This window comes from Epinephelus fuscoguttatus, linkage group LG21, assembly GCF_011397635.1.
Source record: "Epinephelus fuscoguttatus linkage group LG21, E.fuscoguttatus.final_Chr_v1".
Taxonomy (NCBI): Eukaryota; Metazoa; Chordata; class Actinopteri; order Perciformes; family Serranidae; genus Epinephelus; species Epinephelus fuscoguttatus.
The window spans coordinates 7057795-7078034 of NC_064772.1; the positions used below are offsets into that span (position 1 = coordinate 7057795).

Sequence of the window (20240 nt, forward strand, 5' to 3'; positions counted from 1 at the left end):
AAATAACAACATTAATCCTTCTGACAAGTGAAGACGTCTTGGGAAAGTGAGGATATTTTTTTTTTTAAATTAAGGATGTTTTGGAAAAGTGAGAATATTTTTTCAAGGTAATGATAAGATTGGAAAGTGAGGATCTTTTTTAAAACTCGAAAAGCACTCGGAGAGCGCAGACCTCTGCCAAGCAGCTCGGATTTCCCGCCATCTTATTATTTTATCCACTTCAACCGATCACCACCAAAATTGTATCATCTGTTCCTTGTCCCATTATCAACCTTTCCTGAAAATTTAATCAAAATCCGTTCAGAACTTTTTGAGTTATTTTGCAGACAAACAAACAGACAAACAGACAAACAGACCAACGCCGGCGAAAACATAACCTCCTTGGCGGAGGTAATTAAGAATATTTTGGCAAAGTGAGGATTATTTTAATTAATGATACGCTGGGAAAGTAAGGATATTCTCTTTAATTAAGTCTAATTTGAGAAGGTGAAAATATCTTATCTTTTAAAATTAATTTTATTTTGGAAAAGTGAATACATTTCTTGAGGTTGAGGACATTAGTAGAAAAGGGGCAAGGACATCTGTTTTGGAAATTGTTGGCAAATATTATTCAAGAAAGTGAGACATTTTGGGAAACTGAAGACCGTTTTGGAATTTGGAAATTTTGGACATTTTTTCAATTTAAGACCATGGGAATGGCAAAGACACTTTTGGAAGGAAGGGCAATTTTGGTAGGTAAAGTTTTATTGAGGAAAGTGAAGATATTTATCATTCTGACATGTGAAAACATTCTAGGGAAGGTGAAGATTTAAAAAACAAAAAATTAATGACATTTTGGGAAATGCTTGATATTTGGATAATTTTGGGAACTTTTCATTGACTTTTGCTTGTTCCTACAAAGGTTGTATTCATTCATTGTGAGTAGCTGTTTAGTCACTAAATAAATGTAAAGTCAGGGAGAGGAACTGGGGAGGCATCACATGAATGAGGGCCCTCACAAGTAGCCAAGTACAAACATGAGTGTGTCTCTGAGTGTGTGCACCTCGCTCGTTGGAACCTCCCTGGGAGCTGGGGGTGCTGGAGCTGGAGGAGCTGCCGCTGCTCGTCCTCTTCAGGGGCGTCTCCATGGAAACGTCGGTCCTCCGCAGGTCGGGGTTGCTACGGCAACACAAACACAGCACTGTCTCATTCATGCGGGAAACTGTTGAAATCATCACACCTGCATTTCCACAGAGCTCTGCGTGTGTGTGTGTGTGTGTGTGTGTGTGTGTGTGTGTACTATATGCCTGGATTGTGGGGTGTGCTGTATTAGAAACCAAGCACTGTGCTTAAGTACAATTTTAAGGCAGTTGTACTTTAATTGAGTATTTCCATTTTATGGTACCTAATACTTTAAGTTTCAGACTCACTACATTTCAGAGGGAAATATTGTACTTCATTACATTTATTATTAAGCATATTTTCTAATACTGTGTTTGTGTACCTCGCCCGTATGAGATGAGCTCCAGCCCGAGGTCCCAGGCCGGGTCCATTTCCAGGAGAGTGTTTCCTGACCAAAGCAGGAGAGATGGAAGTTGTCCTCTGAGGAACCTGGGGAACACACAGCAGAACTGTCTGGGTCAGAATCTCCCATGTGCTTTCATATCGGTCTCTCTCCAACACAGACTTCATCAGAGGGGACTCCCTGTGTGACAACATCTGTGTTGTTCAATATGATTTGATCCAGAATTGAAAAACCCCACTATCATATCAGTTTCTAGCTGCTGGGACTTAAATTAAAGGTCTACTGTGTGTCAAGTGTGTAGGAGAACTACGGTGGCCGACGCAAACATGTGAAAACACGAAAACCTGATGGCCCTTTCTAGACCCAGTGTTTTGCTTGTCCATTCTGGGCTACTGTAGGAACAACATGGTGAACTCAGTGGAGAAGCGCCTGCTCCATATATAAATGACTTAAATTTATGAAAATATATCTATGGATATTACATACAATTTCCACCAATAGACCCTCCAAAATCCTACACACTGAATCTTGAAATCAAAGTCAAAATTCTTCTTTTAATGGGTCCTCTCAGGCCTCTGGACCAAAGTTTGGAAACCACTTTCCTACATCTGGGCAGCATTTTCTACATACAAATTTCCAAAATTGGCGATGAGTAAATTCACTCAGAGAAGATGTATTTTTGAAGTACAAGTGGATCCATTTCATGGAGAGGTTTATGTTCATTTGTAGGCCTGTCACTACTTTTGTTGGACTGTCCCAGAAATAATTGTGATAAATTAGATTATTATTATTATTATTATGATTATTATTTTGATACAATTTTATATTTGATTTGATATAATGATAATATAATAGCATCATCATGCAAATACACCCTTCCAAAGAGCAATGAACTTTCAACTATTGAGAATATTCAGACATTGGAACCAGATTATGAAAAAAAATATTTAACATTACTTTAAAAAGTAATTCACACCTTTTAATATATACAAGAAAGTATATTTAAAATAAAGTACCTTTACAGGAGTAGCTAAAATTACACAGTTTGAGACTTAGGGCCTGTGTCAACTATGTATTTCTAAAATTCTTTGCATTGGAATCGACATATATTTACACTGCGCTACACCAACAGCATTTCTTGTGCACCGAGTGTTGCACGTTTGGCACATTTTTTTCTGAGCAACGAGAGTTGAAAAATGTTCTATTTTTTGGTAAAATGACATGCTCATCACTCTCACTATTTACCCAGCCATACAGTCACAGCGGAGCAGGGACAAACACCACAAAGACCCACTGTCACATCTTACATGTACAAGTGCTGAACAACAACAAAAGAGAAGAAATATGTTAATGTACTGTATACATATTAATATGTTTCTCAGATTCCGAGTAGCACCTGCCGTTTTCAGCTGGGATAAAAACACTAGTGGACACGGGGCCTTGATACAAAATTTGGCCAACAAAACAAAACCAATTGATGTCTTTTGCGATCAATGGCAAGCTTAGCAGAGCTAGGGGGACACCACAGTTACCTCCATTATCTGACCAGTGTGCTGCAGTTGGCTCCAAGAGATGGACAGCCTGGAGGCTGGGTGGTTTGCTGGTGGTTTTTATGGAGTGGAGAATTAAGTTATTGGAGGGTAAAACTAAAAAAGATGGGCTTTTGGCTTGTTGCCAAGAGTTGGCAATCTGACGACAATCAGCACTGTGCCTCTTCTGTTCCAAAACTGCCACAACAGGCTACCAGTAAGCTACACTATGTCGTCTTTAATTAAAATTTTCTTTGGAAAGGTGAGCGGAGTGGAGAGAAAATAAGGAGAATCACTGCACCCAGGTCTTATGACGATGGGCTACACCCTGCTGTTCATTCATTATGTTGGCTTAAATATTGGTGATTTTCTAATGTAAACAAGCATGCATGTAAACACAACAGGCAATATCAAGGTCAGCAAAATGATTGAGGTCATGTCCATATATCGTACGACAAGACGATAATAAAATTATCGTGATAGGCCTACGTTTTTGAAGTGTTTTCTGTCAATTAATAAAATGTATTTTACTTTATTAACAGTTTTTTGCAAATAAGATCAGTTGGCAGACCATCATCTGTTCTAAAAATTAAATATATCTAATATAAACATCAGCGGAGACTCCAAATGCACACAGAAACTAAACATATACTAAAAACTGAACGAAACTGAAAGAAAAGCCACAAGAGTTAACACACAGACACACGACACTCGAACAGAAACACACGGGTCGTGGCATGCAAAGACCTTCGGGGGCATGTCGTCGTCCTGCCGCAGCCAGGTGCTGCGGTCCAACTTGTCGAGGGGGGGCGCCAGGCGGGAGAGGGGCGGGGGAGGAGGGGTGTCGGAGGTGGGGTCGGAGTTCTGCCGGGGCATGGGAGGCCGGGAGGGGGAGGGCGACGCCGAGGAGGAGGACACGCCGTGGGGGTCGTACAGAGACTGGGAGCCTGACAGACCGTGACTCTTCACCTGCACCAGGTGGGCCATCTGGACACACACATACACACACATACACACACAAGCAGGAAACAAGCAGGGTTGAGGAGGAAGAGCAGGATCAGGGTCACATAATGTGATCAAGATGAAGGATGCAAGTCAGGAGGAGAGAGAGAGGAGGTGAGAAAGAAGGAGAGGAAGGTATAAACCACATGCTTCAGGGTGCGTTCACACCAGTCATGTTCAAACACTGTTTGCTTCTTTGGTTCAGCTTCACCAGCGACATTTCCTCCAACAACCCTGAAGTAACCTCCAGTAAGAAAACTACTGCTTGTGTTTCAAAAGAATGAAAACACAAGTCTGTAGACGAACGTTAACCTCTAGAAGCCAACAGTTCTTTCTGCTGGTAAAGTCGAGTGAAGTCTGGAAAAAGCTTGTATTCAGCTTTTTCTTCATGTCTTATTAAATGATATAAACACCTGAGACAGAGTCAAAACTACAGATTCTTTTCAGAGGCCCTGTCAAAAGCCCGCACCCTGCACAGTTCACTGCAGCCGAGCAAAATCCACAAAGCAACAAGATCAAGTTTGATGAACACTGAGAGGGAGATTCACTGCGGGAATAGAATATACTTTGAATTAGGGATGTACGGATTGTGAAATTCTGGGCCCACACTGATAGTTAAAATAACAATTAGGGCGATAGCCCATGCCAATGATTTTTGTTGTTGTTTATTTAGGCTTTGTCGTTATTTATCCCACCTTTTGTGCCAGGGAAAACCAGAAATCTTCATTATAAAAAAAATAAATAACTGAACAGCTTTCATTCACTTATTCAGTCCTTCATTACACTACCTAGTACCTTCGCCATTGTTATCATTACCTTGGCCCAATTTACATTTCTGTTCTACAGAGCGGACACACTAAAAACTTCCAGCCCTTGTCAGCTCTTCTAGACTTTCCAAATATTATCAGACTGAAGGGATTAAATCCTGATGCTGAAACAAGCTATTTTGCAGGATTAGGATGCTCATAGAAATGTATCCACTGATTTTGACATAGGAAAAAAATAGGAAAAAAAGTCAATTTGGGCCACATGGCATCTCATGATGGACACTGTTTGGCCACTATGACAACTGGCTTCAAAGTAAAGGGCACTTCCTGGGAGCTTGATTTCAACATGGATTTGTTGTTCACTATGTAGCATTATCAGGGAAACAATAGGGTGCATCCCCTAATGCGTTGATAGTGAGTTTACTGCCTCCTTTCATCCTGAAGGTGTCCCGGGAAGGATCTTTGTTCGTTCAAAACACATTTTCTATTTCTATTGTGGATGCTGTTAGGCTCAAGCCCTGCATTTTAGCCTGCGCAAAATTGATGTGACACAACAGAAAAACGGCTACTACCATCAGTCAATGTCATCCTATTTGCCGATAGGCCAGTGGCAGTCAACAAGGCAAATATCGGCCAATATCAATGCTTGGCTCATATATCAGGGTCCTCAGTTTGACTGGTAAATCAAAAACTTCTGTTTCATGCACAGCCCCGTTTTTACCATGACACTCTGATACAACATCTTCATCACTGTAAACACTGCTCCAGCCTGCCTGAGAGTCTCTTCCTTCTCATCCTATCCTCATTGTAGACCCTATCAAACACTTGCCAAAACTGAAAAGGGCACTACTGTTTCTCAAAAGAGTGCCACAAATTCAGACTTGGATGTGATGTCTTTCATCAGAGCTGCTTCCTGCTCAGGTCTGAAGAAGCCAACAGAGCTGCATCATCTGCAAAGAGATGCACCACAGCACTCACTCCTTGGCTCTTTTTTGAGATTATGTCCATAAAAATCAGAAGCAGAGTCAGCTCCTTCCTCACCAGAGCAGGCTTGTGCAGTGTCTGCCTCACTGCTGGCACAACAACAATCCACCTGGTGGTCTCACACTCCACCTGTGACTTAACCCCATCCTGAAGGGAGCAAACCATCGTTTTCCTGTAGAGTACAATGTTCTCAAGCTTGGAGGTCACAATCTGAAAACTGCGATAAACTGACCTTTTCTACTTTCACACAGACCAAAGAAACCAAGTGTGATCACACCCTGAGGGATGTTAAGTTTGCGTTACATGCTCACACATACACTCACACATCCACGTAAAGACATAATAGGACACACACCTGTGGTTCAACAGAGCGGTGCATCGGTGGGGTCCGTGCCTGCTGGATGCCTCCACTGCTGAAGGACTCGGAGCGGGGCGGCAGCGATGGGTCCGAGATCCGGTTGGAGACTTTGTGCTGCAATGCAGGAGAAGTCTGTCTGTTCATCTTATAATGCTCCTCCACCTGACACACACACACACACACACACACACACACACACACCACAGTCACTCACAGCACGCAGTGAGGTGTGTATACTAACGGTTTAATTCCATTACGGACGAAGAAAGTTGGTATTTCATAAATGAGTTTGATTTCATATGACTACATTCAGTTGTTGTTGTTTTCTGTGATAAGGCATCATATCCAGATGTTCTTTTTCAAGACTTAAAAGTGTATAAGGAAGATTTAATTCCTGATGTAAAATATATTTGAGGTTTTTTTGGAGTGAACGACACAATTTGCATCCATTCTCCGCTTCTGGATGAGCTTAAGGTGACGCTTACTCCCAAAGACTCTTGTATGTTGTGCAGAAATAAAGAATAACTTGTTTTTTGTTCAAATTTTTTATGACTTTATAATCTCATATTCTCTGAGATTATAAAGTCATAACTTTGCGAGAAAAAATCCTGGAAAAAGAGTGTTTTAGGCTATCATCTCATCCATATTAGAGTGTTGTTTTCTTCTGAATAGGCCCAATTCAAGGCAATGTCTCCACAAAGTGTAGATGTTTATAATATTATGTTGATCCTGAATATGGACTAAAATCTCAAGTATATTCTCAATGCTAAATCAGAATGCAAAGTATAATTTGACTAGGTCATCCACTGCAAGAATTAACATGGCATATGGTGTCGTCTATGGTGTAATGAGGTTGATCCCTCCTTGCGAAGTGAAGCGAAGTTCCTTGATAATAATAATCTAAAAAACAAACAAACAATATTTTACCTTTATTTTGTAAATTCACAACTTTGATATAGAGAATATTAAGTATTAAACTTAAACTTAAGTATTAAACTTAAACTTACTTACTAAACTTAAACTTAAGTATTTTTAATCAGAGGGAATTTGAACTACGATGACAGAGTCAAAGGAAACGCTACAATTCAATTAAAGTGCTGCTGACAGAGTTGAATAGGCTCAATAGTTGTTCCTTTGTATTAAAGGTCTCCATGGTTACATGTGTCAAAGCTATTGAGTGAGAGGTTCACATAGTCATTTATAGAAGCAGCATGTTTGAGTTCTAACAGTGTTGTTAATTTGGAAAAGGCTGCACACATCACCTCGTGGGTGCTTTAACAAAGGCTGTGTTTCCTCTAAACGCTCTGTTTTTAGATTGGAACATTGTGTCTGTGTGTGATGGAAATCTTTCTTCCTCTGAAGCTTCGAGGGAAATCCTGGGAGGGCTGAGATGAGGGTAGACCTCTCTGTACAGAGCGTGCATTTCTATCTGTGTGTTTCCACGTGTGGTGTCCAGAGGGAGAGAGACTGATAATAGCTACAGCTGCCCTACATCAGTCCACCAGCTGCCACCAGAGGGCAGGCCTGGAGATCTGCCCTAAATGTGGGTGTATACACTGGGGAGGGGCGGTCACATGTGAGCTGTGAGCTGTTCGGCTTCGATTTATGGTGGTAAGAAAACTGGCAGAGTTCAAATATGGAGCACTGACCTGCATTTTTTGGTGTGACTTTGCTTAGAGTTACATTTAACACAAAACTAAGAGGTAACACATATTAAACATCCTGTGAAAAGTGTCAAAATGTCATGTTTGATAAGTGTGTAAAGCTCAATACAACTAATAAACACAAAATATAAAAGAAAGATAAAGGAAATACTTAATCTGGAAATTATGAGAGTTCTTCTGTAAATGAATATAAACAAAGCATAAGATTAAATGGATGTTAGTTTGAGCTGTTGAAGTTAGTACCTGTTAGATATATGAACCAATCACACCTCAACATGCAATAAAACAGCAGCTCTCAACCTTAAAAGTTCCCCCTTCCAATCTTTTTAATCTAAATATACCTAACTCTGCAACAAATGACTTTATTGCTTAATTAATATTACAACTGTGGTTATAAAAGCAACAGATCAGGAGCTACTTCAGTAGAAAAAAAAAGATAAAGGATCAACCTGCAACACTCAGACAGTGTCCGTAACCTGTAAAATGGTGAAAGTGAAGGTTAAACACCAAGACTATTAAGAGAAGATTTAAAGAACAAAGGAGGAATGATGGGGTGATTGTTTCCTACAATTTTGTGTATTTTCTGCACCCTCCACAAAGTGAATGACCTCTCTCTGAAAAAGCAATTAAAATGTTTCAAATTCAGCATTTGGCATCCCTACAATAAACACAGTCCAGTCTGTAAAATGGATTTCATATTAGCAGCTGCTTACATGAGCTTCTAAATATTGCAATTTTAAATTTGACTGGCGATTTGTTCAAATGTCAGCAAGTTTGTTTAATCACCAGATAAACTGTCCATCTTTCAAGGATGTAACCATATAGTACTAAAGACAATGGCCAATAGCTTTAGATGACACTTAAAGGTACAGTAGTTAGTACAGTAGCTCTGTGGAGCAATGTCTTTATACGTCCTTGTTTTGTTTGTGTCTAATGAATGCTCACATGATAGACATTCTCGTCAATGGTGTCACAGTATCTCATGGATCAAATGGTGGCGGTAATGCATCCATAAACCAGTAATGCACTTACAAGACAAGAAAGTTTGTCAAAAGTGTCAGTGACTACGGTTACATGCACAAAATATTCCAGTTTTTGCTTTTATTCCAAAAAGACAATATACCTACTAAACTGTTCACATGGCTAATGAAAATGAATAATCCACTAATGTTTCTGTGTGCACGCAGCCGTGCATACTCTGATTAATGTGCCCTTCCACACCATTAAAAAAAGTATTCCACTTTTTCCATATTTTGACGTGATTGTGGTTGTGGTCTGTGCCAGGATTTTTTCAAAGTTTTCCACTGGTGCTGGAATTGTTGGACCGTGCAAACACAGCCTCCTTCTTTCATTCCTTCAAAAGCCTTCTTGGAAAGGTCAGCATTGCAATATTTGCGCATATTCAAAAACTTGTTGATAACCAAGGTATTATTATTATATTATTATTATTATCATCATTATTAGTATTATTATATAAGTTACTAAGTTAAAGCAGGTGTGTTTCTTCTTATAAACAGAAATATGGGCTGTTCTTTTGAGCATGAATCTTGGATTGTGAAAAATACACAGAGCCGACTTTAAAAAGACAAGAGGCCATGTGTAACATGTCTAAAGAACACTCCTAAAACATGAATAATATCTACATATCCTACATCTTAATCAGAAAATGCTACATTTGGAAAAAGAATAATAGTTTGGAATAATAGTGGAGAGGCTGTTCACATCCACTGTCTGTAGGTTTTCCAGTGAAAAGTAATGGACCAAAATTCGTACATACTGTATCCTACATAATTATGGGCAAGTAATTTGTGCAGAACCCAAATATTTGGGAAGGCTGCGATCATATCACCAAGGTGCTGATGGGAGTAAAAAATAAACAAGGAAGCAGTTCTGTATGGTGGGAGGCTGGGGAGGTGGATGGGACTCAAAACACAGGACTTTTCCCAGGAGACCAGTGTTCAGTATCGTTTGAACTTTTAGTTACTTTAAGGTAAGTCGTCGCCATTTTTCCTTTACTTAACCTAACCTAACCATAGTAACTTAACTTGCCTAATCCTAACCTCCATAACTTTACATTAAATACAGGACTTCATGTTAAGGATGTAACATCATTCATGGGAAACTAACTTGTAGGATATCAGACTGTTGTATGAGGATATGTTGCAGTGGAATATTAGTATGCATGTAAAAGTACCCACTGTAAGGATGGTAAAGTTAGCACTTAGCCCAATAAATGCTAGCATACAGCCTCACAGAGCTGCTAGTATTGCTGCAGACTCTTGTTCAACTTTCAGTGAGAGAACTTTAATATGATTCAGTACTATTGCACAAGAGGTGGGAGTTAGTCTGAGTTTTGGAAGCAGTGACAGCACCAATCAAAGAGGAAGTTAATCCAAAGATCCCTGTGAGAAATAGTGAGATGAAGCAGGTGAGAAATTAAAAAAGAGGAGTCCACAGTATCATTTCTGCTGCCAGCCCAGAGTTAATGCGTGTGAGTCCACCTGGTTAGAGAAATGAAAATATTCAGAGTGATTAAAGAGGAAATCATTCCAGGGTTAGTGAGTCAGCCTGCACATACTGCAGGATCAAATAGGAGAGGGAGAAAGGGAGGAGTAAAGAGCCTGTTCGTCCTCCGACTGACCCGGCGCCCAGGGCTCCGGCCTCTGGAGTCAGGGCTCCTGTTGGGGCTCCTATTGGAGTTCCTGTGGGAGCTCCTGCCTGGGCTCCGCTTGGGGCTCCTGTGTGGGCTCCGCTTGGGGCTCCTGCGTGGGCTCCGCTTGGGGCTCCTGCCGTGATCCTGCTGGTGCCGCCCTGCCCGAGAGGACTCAGGGACACACGTAATACGGATGCGAGGCACATGGAGGTGTTCCCTAGAAGGACTGTCATGGGCAGGGTAGGAAGGGGGGCGGCGGCGGCGAGGTTTGTAACCGGGGAGTAAGAGGAGGTTGTCGAGGTTGACTTCTCGCGGCTCCCTGAAGGAGTGGTATTTCTTGGGAGGAATACGAGGTGAGTTGCTCTGAGCTCGACGCATCACCTGGAGAGCGAGGCGAGTGTTTACAAGACAGCAGGTAAATAAACACACACACACACACCTGGAAACAGGAATATGGGTGTTAATGAGGGCCTTCAGGTCATGCTACATGCCCCCTGGCAGCCATATTGGAGGATCACAGAACAGCTGCCAGCATTTCTAAATATAAACCTGATCATGATTACAAAGACATAATTCACTTCAGTCTGTGTTTGACTGGAAACCTGTCTGACTGATTTTGTGTTTAATAACGAAGCTACCCTTAGTATCTACTTAGCTAACAGCCCCATTGCCAGAAGCAAATGTTTCATATGTACATTTCCTAACAACATTTCTAAAGAGACATCTGCCAAGCTGCAGGCCGCTGTTTGAACTGGTTGTTTTTTTAGAGAGTCATTACTGTGTTTCCACGTGGCTTTTTAACCCCCAAACGCAGGTGTTTTGTAGTTCGCGTTGGCGTTACTGTTTTTTTTCCAGCTGGGATAGTGTTTTTTACCAAGACATTACTGCTTTTATTTCTGGGATTGTACCCCAAAACTGGGAATTTTAAGCCAAAACATGAGCTTTTCCTAAGTGTTTTTTGTGCCTACACCTAACCACACGTTAACCACAGTGTTGTTGAATGTAAAGTTTTATTATTATTATTTACAAATGCATTAGTTTAATTTGCTGCATATCTCTAGTCTACTTCTATTTGTTTTTGATAAAAGCTGTAGAATATTTCTGTGATTCAAACATAACCATCTAGATGGGGTTAACGTGCAGCATTTCTTAATTAAAAACACGAGGAGGGTGACTTACAGTGACCTAAACGTATTAAAAAAGATCTCATCAGACATTAAATGTGTATCCCCTTTAACTATACCTGGTGAAAACTTATTTACAGCCAAATAGCAACTTCTTTCAGGTATCGCTCCTTTTCTGGTTTAGTGGCCAATTCAAAAGTGGCTGCCAGAGGATTCGTAATGCATGTGCAACACTGAGTAGTAAATATGAGTTTCATTCCAAAATGTCAAGTCTCAGGACCAAAAAGGTGTCAGGGGAAGCTTATTTTATGCTTTCTGCATTTCTATATTTGAACATAATTACTCCATTATTTGAGAATGAACAAATTTTCAGAACGAGGGTCACTGAAAATCTTTGACACAGCTCAACAATGTTTTTGGAATGAAACTTTTTGTCACACAAAACACAATAGAAGAATTTCACAGCACATACATCATTGTCCCACTGTTGTACCTAAAAAAGGAAAATCAGAAAGAGGTCATTTCCAGCGTTACTACAGTTAAGAACAACTCCTCTGCAGATAAAGTACAGACGACACCTAGAGGACAGAACACTCTGCAACATAAACACACACACTGTTAAACTCTGCTGGCCTTCAACCAGCCTCTTACACCAACTAATCAGGTTGTTTTCAAGTATGTTTTTGTTCTCATGAATGAAAGCTACCACTTTACAGCTGCCTCAGCTTTGTCACTGTGGCTGAGCAGCTGTTTCACTCTGAGCTGCTTCGTTGCCGTCGTCTTGTTGTCACATGCAAACCTGTCTCCTGTCTTTGTTTGTAAAGGTTCACCTGAGTGTCTGTGCACACATTTACATGTTTGCAGAGCTGCCTTTGAGCCTGTGTGTGTGATTTTGTGTGTCGCAGTAGTTCAGCACTGCCTCCTAAACCTTTGACAGCATGCAGTCTCTTTTATCAGTCTGTTATTAAATTGTTTTTCTTCCAAGAAGTAATTTTACATGCATTAAGTTTTGATTTTTATACTAAAATTCCATGTCTAAAGTTTTATTTTAACAAGGTTCTAAAAGTCTTTATTTTAGACATGTCCTCTTTCATTCATTCTTAAAAAGCAGTTATTTTGGCTTATTGTTATATCCCTTGTTTTTAATTCCTTAATGCAAATGAGGTTATACATAGTTGTTTAAAAATTACGTAGAATTTACATATTCATAGTTGAAAAATTAACAATCTGCATAAAAAATCTTTCTCATTTTTGTCTGTAGATGAGCATTAAATGAACTACTTCTCACAATTTGCAGTGCAGTTAATTTTTTCACCCTGCTTAAACCTGTCCAATTCAAATCAATGTGTTAATTTTAAGAAAAGGAATATTAAATATTTTAGAAAAGTTTCAGTGTCTTGAAACCAGCCACATCAGTGTTTATTCTGGAAATTTCCTGAAAATGAATTCCTGTTTTTTTGCAGTTAAATGTGAAATATATAAACAGTTAGTTTTCCTCCCTTTGTGTGACAGGCTGGCAGGTTACCTCTTTGGCCCAGGCGGGCTTGTCGTTGCTGCCGGGCGCCTGGTCTTTGTAGTGGTACAGCTGCTTCTTATCCTGCGGCGGTCGCGGCGGCTCCTGCTGTTGCTGCTGCAGCGACACCAGGTAAGCTCGCTCCTGTTGCAGCTGCCTCTGCAGCCGCTCGGCTTGCCGCTGCTCCTCAATCTGCTTCCTCTTGTACTCCTGCACATCAGACACAACACAGAGAAAAGATAAGAGGTCAGTGAGGAAGGAAACACTGCAAATAAGCAAGTCCAAAGGTATGACTGGCCTTCGTCATGAGACATTTAAGGTACTGAAATTACATTTAATATTAATCTTAAATCTCTTGTTAAGAATATTAAAACAGAATCATGGTCCGAGTTTCAAACCCCCCCCCTAAAGAACATAATTAAAAAAAAAAAAAAATACAGTTCATGATCCATGTGTCCCTTTAAAGAAAGTACAACTGTACTGCAGCTTTTTACTTTCGCCTTGTTAATTATTTAAATTTAACAGGGCATCTTATCATATATTATTACATTAAAGTTATTACAGTCCTTTTTATACTGCAGATGACAATTTTTGTTCCCACAAATTTATACTGGAAAAGAAAACAAAAAAAAATGTAGCTTTACATTTAAATTTTCAGACATAATGCCCTGAAACCCAAAAAGGATACACATTCATCAAATTTAAACCATTTTATGCAAAACTAGAATTACTGCCTGGCAGTTGTATGTGAACCAAGTCAAGCTGCAGTTTACATCCATGTCTATCCAGACTAATATGTAGCCATGACAGTAGACAATGCTTCAAATATGGATGTTGCTGCAAAGAAGCTACATATTTAAGCACATCTCCTCCCTGGCAGCACAGATTTCAAGTTGGGCACCAAAGATTAGTGTCACCATTCAGTATCTGACCAAATGTCTCCCCTTCTGTTCCTGAGATATGACGTTGAGTAATGACTAGAAAAGTGTTTTTGTAGAACATTATGATGTCACAGTGAAGTTGACCTTTGACCTTTTGGATGTAAAATGACCTTTGACCACCAAATTCTATCAGTTCATTCTTGAGTCCAAGTGAAGGTTTGAGCCAAATCTGAAGATATTCCCTCAAGGTGTTCTTGAGGTATTGCATTCACGAGAATGTGACGGACAGGGTTTCAATGACCTTGACCTTTGACCTCTGACCAGCAAAATCTAATCTGTTCATACTCAACTCAAAGTAGTCACGGTGACCTTTAACCACCAAATACTAATCAGTTCATCATTGAGTCCAAGTGCACGTTTGTGCCAAAGAAATAAGAAATTCCCTTAGGGTGTTCTTGAAATATCACGTTCAAGAGAATGGGACAGACAGACGGATGAATGGATGGACAACTCGAAAACACAATGCCTCCAGCCTTGGCTGTCGCCAGCATGGAGACATAATTAAAGATAATGACTGGCGTTCAGCCCCATTTATCAGTCTTTTATTTTTGAGGGAAAGGTTTTGTTTATGAGTGTTATGAGACTTTTTCAAAAGTTCTAATTTTGGAGCCAAACTTGACAAATGCCAAACTTGTCTTTGCATGTTTCTCACACTGTCTGGTCAGGTCAGAGGTCTGGCATTTATCTGAGCTGTGTGTCAACGTCTGCAGCAGCTGATGTATGTGTGTGTGTGTGTGTGTGTGTGTGTGTGTCCACTTGGAAACAGATAGCTGAACTTGTTGTTAAACAGATGTCACACTGGCTCCACTGTCTGTCATTGAAAAAGGCTGAAAACATTATTGTGAACAATGAAGCTGAGTAAAGTGTTATTTCAGGACCGTCAGATATCGACTGATACACCCTCCGCTGTGTGAATTTATTGATCTGATGTTTCATGACTTTTTCTTGTGGAGCTGATGTGTGATTCTGTCTTGTCTCAGTATTGATCCAATATTGACTGCCTTTACGATTTCTTTGTGAAAATAACAAACACGGAACCAGCGCTCGCCACGTTCTCCAAATCCTGGGACCCATGTTGTTTCCATGGTCACCAACCCTTTGAGCTGTTGTCATGGAAACTTTTGTCATTGTTGTCTTAAACACAAGAAGTTGTTCTGCAGACCTGTCCCATGAATTAGTCAGTGTGTGTGTGTGCGTGTGTGTGTGTGTGTGTATATGATGTTACCAGCAGTAAGGCCTGCTCCTGCAGGAGCTGCTGCTGTAGGATCTCCAGCTGCCTCTGCTCCTCCTCCAGCTGCCTACGGATATACTCCTAACCAATCAGCATCCGGAGCAGCATGAGACGCAGCCAATCAGAGTGCACCAAGGCAGGCGAGAAGCAAACCGGAGCCCAGGCAACCAGTGACATCAGCAGAGCAGGAAATCAAAGAAGGAGGACAGAGAAAAGTAGATTTATTGAAGAGGTGTGAAAGTAGGGATTTAGTCAGAAATAGAGGAGGAGAGATAAAGGGAGAGAAGCAGCAGGGGGCTGTAATTAGTAGAGCAGTGAGACATGCTTAATGTTGGAGGGCTGGTGTTAGAGATCAGCATGAAATCAGCTGTGCAGGAGGTAGACATTCATGCCTGAAAAAGTAAAGAGCTGAGGAAGTGTAGAACTGTAGTTAACTATTAGTCATGCAAGTCTTTTGCAAAGCCTCTCATCTCCTCTGTTATAATGTAATGTGGTGGTATGTGATGATTCTACACATCTTTCTCCAATTCTGTCTTTCTACTTATTTCTCTGAACGGTAAAAGACGAGCTAACTTCATCAGAACGCACATGACCTTAGGTTGGTCATTGTTAAAGGACATGATGGTTTTATGAGAAATAATTGGCTAAAATCCTGAATGTACTGTACCATTAATTTTCTTATAATAGTAATGTCCATTACTTTAATACTACACATGCATCAAGATGTTATTTTCCACATCTTGTTTCAAAAACAAATGCAAGGCAACGTACTGTTTTGCTCAAACATCACAAACATGTGAGTTACTGTATTCTGTTACAGCTTAAGGTATTCTTAATACAGCTTCTGTCTTTAAAAATAGATTACTTGAAGGGATTACTTTATTTGCATTGTTTTGTTTGCTCTAACACTGTGTCCTAACTGGGTGCGATGTGAGCAAGCGTCACTTTGATCACATTGTTTCCTAATGCATTGTTTTAACTGACCTTAAGCAATGCAGTGCTGCCACTTTGAGCTGAACTTTTATTTCTGTTTCTATTGTTCCTGTTGCTTCCTTTGAAGCTCCACAATAGACGAGGAACGGCTGATTCGTGAAACTGAAATGAGGAATTATCTACACAACACCTCCTCATTTAACTACAGAAACCTAAATAAGGTGGCAGCTGGCTGGAGGCAGATCACCAGGGAGCTGAAACTTTCTGGTAAAGGAACATAGCTGATAACAACATAATTGCTGTTGGTCACATGGTGTGTCATATCAGTAAATATTGTTTTTTTTTGTTTAAGAAGCTGGTTAATAGCAGGTACTCGGCCATCTTTTAAGTGGTTACGTCTCCAGTTGAGACATAGCTGCAGACACATTCCATTTGTAGCATACACGACACGCCCTTACAAACCACACCTACTACTAGTGCAAGACAAACGCACCAATGCGACGGCTATATGAACCGTGCTACCATGCTACACTGAAGTGAATAAATGAGCCAAATATAGCAATAATCCACTTTAGAATTCATAATACATGAAGACATGATTCACTTTATAAGCAATAAGATGTAGCTTTCTCATTACCCTTATCGTAACCTTAACTGCCTCTCTTTTAACCTCAAAGCTAGCTAGACGCTAAATTAGCAGTTTCCTCGGGACTTACGCCTCTGGGCCAAAGGGGTAAAGGGGGCTATTTGTGGACTGACGTGTAGGTATAGTGGGCGAGTCATGTAGCTAGAGGGCAGGTCACGTAGTTGCTCCAGCTGCAGTTACACTAACTCGCTCCAGTTGAGTGCATAGCTGATAGGTCGCCAATGTAGTTTGTTTACATGACATAACAGAAGTGCTTTTTAGCAAGTTCAGTGTGGACAGAGACGACAATCACTTGCTGCTAGGACACAGTGTCAATTTCATCTGAGGCACGCATCTCCCATAAACAGATTTTTAAAAAGTGTGTGCGGTGCACCTGCTACATGATAATGGCAGAGGAGATGCACAGCCAGGACACTGTCACACATTTCTGGCTTGGAAATAGAGGACCCACACAAATAAGTTAAGCAAGACACTTTTAAAGTATTCCAAACGTAATCCAAAATATTAAGAATACTTTACTTAATACCTTATAAATTACACTGTAGGACATGTATTCTGTAATCTGTAATGAAATACATTTGTAAAGTAACCCTTCCAACGCTGTTTCGGAGGAATGAAATATCAAATGTTTCGGATTTTTACATTCATCAAATATTATTGGTTTTAGAACGAGTTTGAAGAAATACCTTAAAACACAGAGTACCACCCTCTCTCCAAACAGGACATGTTTTGTTACATAATATCTGTTTATATGATCATTAATAAGGAACTCTCTCGTATCTTCACTGTATATGCTGTCTTTTGTAGTACAACTGTTTTTGATCCGGATCAAATGTTTAACTGAATATTTAGATATAGTTTGGGTACTTGTTGTCATTGTTGTTATTGTCATTAGTAGTTTTATTTAAAACATTACATTCAACTGCACCAACTTTAACTGTATTTAAAGAACAGCATCCACCAGCACTGATTATTAACTGCTAGTCAACAAGAAATAACTCATGAGGGTGGGTGAAAGGTTACAGCAGGCTTTCCTGAGTTGAGATTAGCCCCGCCCCTCTGGATGACACCTGTGATGTAACGTTTGTAAGGTGTTTTCCCACCTGCTCTCTCTCCGCGTGCCTCCTCTCCTCCTCTCGACGGATTTGCTCCATCTCTTCGTACCTCCTCCTCTGTTCTCGCTCCTGCTGCTTCCTCATCTCGCGCTCTCGACGCTGTTGCTGTAGGTGGAGAAGATTTAACACAACAGCTTCAGTTCTGTGTGTGTGAGTGTGTGTTGTTTGTGCACATCAGGTGTGTTTCCCTGGCATTTGGATAAGCTGAGGTGCTAATATCACAGGTGTGGAGGGTTTTGCGTGAAAGACGAGTGATTTTATAATCAAAGCTGAGATGTTTTTTAAAGGTGAAAACAACCGTAGGCTAAAACAGGCAGGCAGTCGTTCTCAATTATCACATGTGATGTTGAGGTGCTTCATTGACTTAGATGAACTCTCAATCATCATCAGTTGTATTTTATGTTTCTGAATATTTTTAAATTACTTTATATGCATCTATTCCACAGACGGGTACAGCAAGCTTTAGAGCACTGATACACTACACGTCTGCAAGATGCAATTAAGCCCAAGTGCATTGAGGGTTGTGAAAAGAAACTCTATATTCTGGTGTTGGCCAGGGATGATTTGGCCCTGATATGCCTGCTAATGGATACAGTTTTTAATCCTCCAAGTACACACAAATTTTACAGATAAAAGAACAATCACAACAGGTTTTCAACACATACACAATGGTTAAAAGTATATCGTCATTGCATGCCAGTGAGACGTTATCCCACTTTTAAATGGTCAAATCACCGCTGTCTCCACTAGAGTTAGGTTCCTTTCCAGTTTTGTCACTGAGGTCCAGTATAAGAGCTTAATCTAGTTTGATTAAATGCAAACTGGCCGAACCAGCATTTGTCATTATGACACGCTCTGGCAAATTAAAATATAGCCAACATCAGCAACCTGTGCTGACGGTGTCACAACTCTAAATCCAACTTGTATTGAATTATTAATGAGCAATATGACAACTTGATTTACATAAAGTTATGTTTGTTTGTAAATGGACTTAAAAAGCTACTAGTGCCTGACAGGTCCTTTGTTAGCTGAGCACCAGAAACATGATGGAGAGACGGGAGGGGAAGAGCAGTGCACGTTATGTTTGTTTACTAGAAATTCAATGTCTTTTTTGGGGTGACGAGACGAGACATGGCAGAGTTAGTCTCCCAAGAAAACTAAAACTCTGCCAATATGCAACATTTTGGATATTAAGCTAAAGAAAGAGGTGTCCTAACTGACCATGGGCACCACAGTGCTCTGTTTTGAGCTAAACATTTGTTGGATGCATGTTTTTATTTATTCTGGTCACTTTCTCTGAACACGCCATAATAAACCAGGAATGGCTGATTCATGAAGCTGAAATAAGGACTTATCTACACAACATCTTCTAATTCCATTGGACTCACTTCTGTGTCACAAACAAATGGCTGTTACTTATAGTTTCAAATACTGTTGCATTCGTATTACAGATTCTGATCCTGATTCTTTCCTCTAGGAGCACTAAAAGACTTTTTTTGTGAAGCATCTACAGGCTGGCAACAGTGTGTTAAACTTCAAAATGTGGTCTTTTTTTAGCTTTCTTGTCAAGACTTCAGTTTTATACTGGACATTATTTTGAAGAAAATCTACCATTATGAGCTAATTACATGTAGAGCTTCAGGCAACGGGCTCTTACTGCGGTTTAACGTGTTATCACGGTAAACACCTCTTACCATCATGTAAAAAACAACAACCCTGCACCGCAGCATGGTGCAGGTATGCAAGCCACATGGAAATTCTGCATTATTGTGGTCCGTAGTTTCTCTTTGCTGAGAGCATCAGAGAGAATGAAACACCTTTAAAAATCCACCTTAAAGGTTACCTGAGACAGAGTTTATAATGCTCCCATGTGTTTTAAATCTGTATTACAAACATTATTGTTGGTGTCTGACATAGTGTAGCAGATAAAAGACCTCCAATTACCTCCTCCAGCCGTCTCCTCTGCTCTTTCTGCTCCTCGATACGTTTCTGTCTCTCAGCCAGTAGTTGGCGTTTGTGTTCCTCGTTCTGCTGCTGCTCCAGCTGCTGACGCCGAATCAGCTCTGACCGTTCCTTATTGGCCAGCTGGAGCCGCAGGAAGTCCCGCCTCAAAGTGGATTCACCAGGGATGTTGATGATGGAACTGGAGGAGAATGAGTCAGAGTAGATAATTGCTGCGGTCCGTGTTCTTTATTGGATTTATTAACAATTCAGTGGAGGTTATCAAATTTTTATGACGTAAATCTTTATTTTCTTCAAATCAGAAATGATAAACA

General features: G+C 40.3%; 1 protein-coding gene across 7 annotated transcripts in view; it reads right to left on the minus strand.

Annotated features, from left to right (window-relative positions):
* Window positions 1–20240, minus strand: part of tnikb (TRAF2 and NCK interacting kinase b) — an 86007-nt gene that overhangs the window by 34618 nt on the left and 31149 nt on the right. For 2 of the 7 annotated variants that reach the window (XM_049564613.1, XM_049564610.1), the window contains exons 12-20: window positions 19909–20107; window positions 17953–18069; window positions 15265–15351; window positions 13111–13308; window positions 10450–10842; window positions 6142–6306; window positions 3781–4020; window positions 1484–1590; window positions 1043–1158 (exon numbers count right to left, since the gene is read on the minus strand). In XM_049564613.1, the coding sequence (XP_049420570.1) occupies window positions 1043–1158; window positions 1484–1590; window positions 3781–4020; window positions 6142–6306; window positions 10450–10842; window positions 13111–13308; window positions 15265–15351; window positions 17953–18069; window positions 19909–20107 (1622 nt within the window). The remainder of the gene's footprint in view (window positions 1–1042; window positions 1159–1483; window positions 1591–3780; window positions 4021–6141; window positions 6307–10449; window positions 10843–13110; window positions 13309–15264; window positions 15352–17952; window positions 18070–19908; window positions 20108–20240) is intronic. The other 5 variants (XM_049564611.1, XM_049564615.1, XM_049564614.1 and 2 more) reach the window with 5 other exon arrangements.